We start from the raw sequence: 7,415 nt of genomic DNA, 5'->3' as shown, positions 1-7,415 counted from the left end.
GGCAGGTAGCTGGAAACAACTCATTGTATATGTTAGGATAGACTGTACGACATCTTCAAGTAGCACTTCCTTACCACCTACTGAGAATAGTTTCTCTTGCCAAGAACATAACAGAGACCATATCTTATCATTAATGGTGCTGAATAGAATCTTCTTGTCTCTACCAGAGAAGAAAGGCAAGCCTAAATATCTTTCATGACATTCACTAATAACCATCCCAAAACTTTGTTGAAAAGTAGTCTGCATACTAGACGGAGTATTAGGAGAGAAAGACGTGGCAGATTTATCAACATTGAGAAGTTGTCCAGAGGCTTTACTGTAGGTCTCTAGTGTCACGGGTTGACATTTTGACAGCGGAAATGCCCGTGTGATACCTTGACTCCTCTGAGCCAAGGTCAGCCTTCCAGCCATTCGAATAACAATGGGCACATTTTTCGCGCGACCGTGTGCCTCTGCACACTTCCGTCTCTTGAACAACTCTCGCTGAGTCATGCTCTCAAGAATCTATGAGTGCAATCATGCATCAAGGCTATCTAGCCAAGACACTCACACTGTCCATAGGTTCTCACTATGGCAAGGCAAATCCCCACACCGATGCTTACCCAGACATTCGCAAGTCAAGGTAGCATGTGTGGCCAAGAGACAACACCAAGCTGACGTGCCAACACCTCTCATCATGCCCCATTCGATACTATCCGATTAGCTCACGTCACAGACTAAGGACTCCCATACGTCCATGGTCCAATCCTCAAGGCACCATACCATCATGCATGTTGGCAGGCCCTCGAGACTAGCTGCCAGACTAGTAGCATACACTGGACCTCTGTCCTACTCAAGCATAGTGCACCCTCCCATGCTTGCATGCTAACAAGTCCCACGAATGACTTCCCGTGCCATCTCGTGTCGAGATTCGTGGCCATGGCGCACCACGACATCTCTCGAAGGTTTGGGCCACGTTCCATGCAAGCGGCATCTCGGCAAGCCAAGGGAACCGTACCCTTAAACCTCTGCAGCACACTTCGACGCACTACCTGGGCGACCCGATAATGTCCATGAGTACTCCTACTCATGGAGACATATGAGTCCCCTCATGGTCCTCATATGCCCACCCTACTAGTCCTCCCAACTAGTAATAGCTCACTTGATGCACCTGCGCCAGGGGGTGGTGGAGAGCTGACACCAGGTGCTCCCCCTACAAAGAGCTTTCTGAGCTTTTAGCCTTCTACCAAGAACATATATGATTTTTGCTTGGGAGACATATTTGGCTCTCAGCTCGCCAATTCTCCGAATCTCCCAAATCCAATCATACCATTGCGTTCATTGACCCTTCAATATGGAACCTACCAAGTACCGTCCATTTCCGGGCAATATTGAAGATATTTACGAAAATGCCACTGCCGTACAAACTAGGCATCAGCATGCTCACCAGCCTGCACCCTCGCGTGCGCATCTGACCGAGCGCCATCCTAGCTTGTAACATGCCATCAAGGCCGGCACGTTACACTCTCCCACACTTCAATTGTCGATGCCCTCATCGACAGACCGCTGGCCAATCTTCTTGCCTCGACTCCTAAGCTCACTCCATGCTTCTTCCGAATCTTGAATATGCACTAGTCCCTCTACCACTGTAGAACCACTAACTTGGTGATGATCTCCCATGTCCACCCTTGGACTTGATCAAGGACCCCATGCCATCATCACTATTCAGAATTCTCCCATGAAGTAGTGCCACTGCACTCGAATACTCCTTGCATACATGAACTCCTCCGAGTCCATCACGATGTCCCTCCAGTCAACCAAGCAGCCCTTGTAACACTGACCCCAAAGCAAACACATCTTTTGATTGTTGCTTTCTCGCCAATCTTCCAATGCCTACTCTCTTATTGACAAGGAGGAAATTAAGGTGCACCCCCCTCAGGGTGAGGTTCGCAAACCAACCGTTCCCAACAACACCTACGAAACATCCTTCCATTGAAGGCATGTCACTCTTCAATGTGGCACTCATGCCAACTGTAGCCTTTATGCAGTATCTAGTGCATCCTTGCACACAGACTTCGCAAAGTAGTCTCTCAAACTTTTGGCCCTCCGGCCTTACTGCATACCCATGGCTTGATGCAAAATGGCCACTCCTGACCATAAGCATAACTGCTCCTCTGAGCTTCTACAATGTGGTCAATGATCTGACATCATTCGAAACCACTACACTGCCTTCTGGCTCATGCTCATGCTGACTCTCAGCATCGTGCCTCAAGTTCTGCCCCCAAATCAACCTTGCCTAACTCTAGACGACATGTTGAATCTTGACCAACTTGACTGCACTCTACCTCACCCTTGAGGTCTGAAGTTGTCCCAATCCGCTATCTCCCTTCGGCATATGTTCTCTGAATCATTCGGCTTGTGTTCCCATAAACACGTGTCCCCATAAAACACTAAGCATATCCCATAATATGCTGCAAAACTTGCCCAATCTTGGTCTCAGCCCACGCCCATGCATATCGTCTATCTACAGTTTCAATTGGTCACCTGACCTACTCGCATCAGTCATGCATGTCTTTGCACTGTACAACCCATCTGTTGTTGTGTTTCTCTCTAGATTCACACACCAAAACTGAACAAGTACCCTGACTCTTCGAACATATGAATTAGTGGGCTCCCCCACTTTAACTTGGGAATAACTTCTCTACTCGAGGTGTACCTCTCAAGGTATAGCTCGCAAGCTAACCGCTTTTCTCATGTGGTCCCTCGTTCCATTTATCACTTTTGAAGATGATGTTGTACTAATGTCTCGACCATTCTGACTCTTTACCCCTTGAAATCTCTACGTTGCCTTAGTACCTGAGTCCTGTTGACTTTCACCTTAGGCAAACGTTGCACTGATGCTACCTTAGTACCTGAGTCCTGACGAGTTTCACCCTAGGTAACTGGCTCTGTCTTTGTCTCTGAGTCTCCTTGACTTTTACATTCTGAACAACTAACGATCTCCATGATAACTCATCTCGATGCTTTCGTAATGGAACATTGGTCTGCTATTTGGATGTTTGAACCGTGAGGGTCTCTCCCCCACTTCAACTGTTGGCGTCCTCGACAACTTGCCCATACGCAAGAATGTCTGACCACCCTAAGTTTTCATGCACACAACAAATCTAGAAGTGCACCCTGTAGGATGTGACTCTTGAGTCAACTACATCGTGTAGCACCACTGTCGATTCCCTTATGCGTGCACTGTCCACATAGCTATCCATCTACTCTATACTAGCATATCGCCTCTCCGGACAGCTTCTCTCGGCTTCTATGGTCACTAAGTCCCAATAGCAAGGCCCTCCGGCCCACATTTAAACTCAAGCACCATCTCTGCCTCCTTAAGCCTTCTTGCAGTACTAAGTTTCCCTGACGCAGCCCTCCAGCGCTCTCGAAACTCCAGTACTATTCTGGCCACTACGCGCGGTCTACTCGGCCCTGCTGGCCTTTGATGCATAAATTCCACAACATAGCATCTCACACGATGCCACAGTGTTACCCACACCAGCTAATCACTGTAAGGCAACACGTTCCACTCAATTGCCCCAGCGCCTCCCTTCTTGAGAGAACTAAGATAACATGCAAACACCTCCAAGTACGACTGCCCTCTGACAATCGCGGCCACGGCCACCTTGGTCTCCATGTGATACCATTTGGCATACAAGTAGAAAATGAAGTATTTCATGTTCATCATTATCTAGTTCCCCAAAGCTATCTACTCTCGACTTCTGTCGTGACTGACAAACGTCTGACGGCCACTATTATGCTCACCCACTCTTGCGTACAAGTTCCCTTTTCAACAACAGCGCTCCACGCGACTTACACTGTCACTCAGGCAAACCTGAACTAGTGAACCAAGCATAAAACCTTGACCTCTCGATCAAACCTTGTCTCATGTCAATGAGTTCCAACTCTTTTGTAGCACCTCTCCACAATTGCACGTGGTTGTTGTCTTTCTAGCATCACTGAACTTTCTGATTCGAAGCAACCATAACTTGTCCCCTATCTAGGATGTCTAGTATTCCCACGAAGAAGAGCAACTAAGTCACATCTCGTCTCAGCCTACTGATCCTTTCTAGGTGACTAAAAGGCTCAATGACATCTGTCCAAGCATCCAGACCCTTATGGTCCTTTAGCACACCTACATCCCTTCTAGGATGGGCCAACCAGGTTCACCCCAACTTGAGATGAACCTGGCTCTGATACCAACTGTCACGGGCTGACATTTTGACAGCGGAAACGCTCGTGCGACACCTTGACTCCTCTGAGACAAGGTCAGCCTTCCAGCCATTCGAATAACAATGGGCACATTTTTCGCGCGACCGTGTGCCTCTGCACACTTCCGTCTCTTGAACAACTCTCGCTGAATCATGCTCTCAAGCATCTATGAGTGGAATCATGCATCAAGGCTATTTAGCCAAGACACTCACACTATCCATAGGTTCTCACTATGGCAAGGCAAATCCCCACACCGATGCTTACCCAGACATTCGCAAGTCAAGGTAGCATGTGTGGCCAAGAGCCAACACCAAGATGACGTGCCAACACTTCTCATCATGCCCCATTCGATACTATCTGATTAGCTCACGTCACAGACCAAGGACTCCCATACGTCCATGGTCCAATCCTCAAGGCACCATACCATCATGCATGTTGGCAGGCCCTCGAGATTGGCTGCCAGACTAGTAGCATACACTGGACCTCTGTCCTACTCAAGTATAGTGCACCCTCCCATGCTTGCATGCTAACAAGTCCCACGAATGACTTCCCGTGCCATCTCGTGTCGAGATTCGTGGCCATGGCATACCAGGACATCTCTCGAAGGTTTGGGCCATGTTCCATGCAAGCGGCATCCCGGCAAGCCAAGGGAACCATACCCTTAAACCTCTGGCAGCACACTTCGACGCACTACTGGGGCGGCCCGGTAATGTCCATGAGTACTCCTACTCATGGAGACATATGAGTCCCCTCATGATCCTCATATGCCCGCCCTACTAGTAGTAGCTCACTTGACGCACCTGCGCCAGGGGGTGGTGGAGAGCTGACACCAGGTGCTCCCCCTACAAAGAGCTTTCTGAGCTTTTAGCCTTCTACCAGGAACATATATGATTTTTGCTTGGGAGACATATTTGGCTCTTAGCTCGTCAATTCTCCGAATCTCCTAAATCCGATCATACCATTACGTTCATTGACCCTTCAATATGGAACCTACCAAGTCCCGTCCATTTCCGGGCAATATTGAAGATATTTACGAAAATGCCACTGTCGTACAAACTAGGCATCAGCATGCTCACCAGCCTGCACCCTCGCGTGCGCATCTGACCGAGCGCCATCCTAGCTTGTAACGTGCCATCAAGGCGACACGTTACATCTAGCACCCTTTTGATAGTTGAACAAGAGCGATGAGTAGCCTTACAGAAGAGTACGCAATCATCTACAAAAAAGAGATGTGAGATCTTAGGTCCAGAGCGAGACACAACCAAGCCTTAAAGATTCTTAGAATTTTCTTCCTGCTGGAGTAGGCGAGAGACTCCTTCAGCACAAATAATAAAGAGATATTGTTGGAACTTTTTGATAAAAGTTAAAATGAATTGTTAAAAAATTGAAAAAGTATAACTGTGTGTGATATGGGAAAAGTCCCAGATGGATTTGAAACACTCTTCTAAGAGTGTATATAAGATGCAAGTGTCATCCATTGGGGTGTGCCCCAAGGGGTACCTAGTTTTGTGCGAATGGGTGAGGATTCACACACTTGACCACCACACGCGCGTGCGCCACCGTCCATTCGACCGAGCTGGCGAGCGGGTGGTGTGGTGTCATACTTTATTTTTTGTTGAAAAATTATTTAGTAATAAAATAAATATTTTTTATTTATTAATTAAATTTTAAAACGATTTTTTAAGAAGTAGTAAACGTGATCCATTTTAACTGCTATGACCACGATATTTTCTCCCACATTTGAAAAATGTTTTCTTAACATTTTATACAGATCGACTTCTTTACATAAGTCAGATAAAAAAAATGAGAAGATACATCCTTTTTTTTATAAAAAAGTATTCTCTTATGAAATAATCAAATTTCTCTGAGCTTTTGAGGGTGTACAAGAGCAAAGCCTTTCGGTGCAGAGAGGTATCGTAATGGCTATTTTATCATGGGGACGGCATGGTTGATAGACTACTGTGCACACTTTGGGCATAGTCGTGAAACATCTTAAAGAGAGCGACATAGTCCGCTACTCAACCAGAAAATCGATCGGTAATTCGTTCCAATTTTTATTTCAATTCAGAATTATCAATTTTAAGACGTTTTGTTCTGCTATGGCTTTTACCAATGATTTTGTTGGTTCTGCCTTTACTGATATTAACAAGCCATTTCATTTTGAGGGTTTGCATTTAAGCGTTGGAAACAAAATATGCTCTTTTATCTGACCATGAAGAAGGTTGCGTTTGTCATCACTGCTCTGAAGCCGGTCGTCTCTGAACTTTCAATAGACAAGGACAAAAAGACTGAACGCGAGAAGCAACAGAAGGAATTGGACTCCTGGGTTGAAAAAGATTTACTCTGTAAGAATTTTATTCTTAACGGTTTATCTGATGATCTTTATGACATTATAATTCAGACAAGTCAGCAAAGGAAATTTGGGAGGCGCTGCAAAAGAAATATGATACAGAAGAGGCGAGGACTAAAAAATACGTTGTCAGTCGCTACCTGAAGTATCAAATGGCGGACGATAAATCTGTGGAGGCCCAATCTCACGAAATTCAGAAAATTGCGCTTGAGATTATCTCAGAAGGTATGACCCTTGATGAACAGTTTCAAGTTGCTATTTTAATTGACAAATTACCTCCAACCTGGAAAGATTTTAAAAATGTTCTCAGGCATAAGACTAAGGAATTTTCCTTAGAGAGTTTGATCACTCGCCCTTGTATCAAGGAGGAATCAAGGAAACAAGACCAGAAAGAAGAGGTGCTTGTTGTCTCTAACAGTAACCCCAAGAAGTCTACACCTGCTGTTCTGAAGCCTAATGGCAAAAATTTTAAGAATCAGAACCGCAACTCGAATTCAAATTCCAACCGCAACAACCTGAATACTCCTCGAAACAACAATCAAAGTCGGAACCATAACAGGAACCAACCTGGAAGGCAGCAACCTCCACCTAAATAGAATGACTTTGGACAATTCCTTTGTTACAACTGTAACAAGCTAGGTCATATGGCACGCAAGTGTAGGAACAAGCCAAGCACTGCTCTGCAGGCTAACTTGACTGACGAAGCTTTTATAGCTATGATTTCTGAGATCAACCTTATTGGTGGATTAGATGGGTGGTGGGTAGACACTGGCGCTTCATGCCATGTTTGCTATGATCGTGCTATGTTTAAAACATACACTGCTGCTGA

At 45.8% G+C, this 7,415-nt stretch overlaps 1 protein-coding gene across 1 annotated transcript; it reads left to right on the top strand.

The window, feature by feature from the left end:
* Positions 1-6,448: 6,448 nt before the first annotated feature.
* LOC133818099 (uncharacterized) lies at positions 6,449-7,182 on the top strand. The gene is made up of 2 exons (XM_062250806.1): positions 6,449-6,581; positions 6,638-7,182. Exons 1-2 carry the CDS (start codon positions 6,449-6,451, stop codon positions 7,180-7,182), a joined length of 678 nt encoding a protein of 225 aa, XP_062106790.1.
* Positions 7,183-7,415: the final 233 nt, after the last annotated feature.

The sequence above is a fragment of the Humulus lupulus genome, chromosome 1, assembly GCF_963169125.1.
Source record: "Humulus lupulus chromosome 1, drHumLupu1.1, whole genome shotgun sequence".
NCBI lineage: Eukaryota > Viridiplantae > Streptophyta > Magnoliopsida > Rosales > Cannabaceae > Humulus > Humulus lupulus.
Note: the sequence above shows the minus strand (reverse complement) of the source record. Positions and strands in the feature narration are given on the sequence as shown.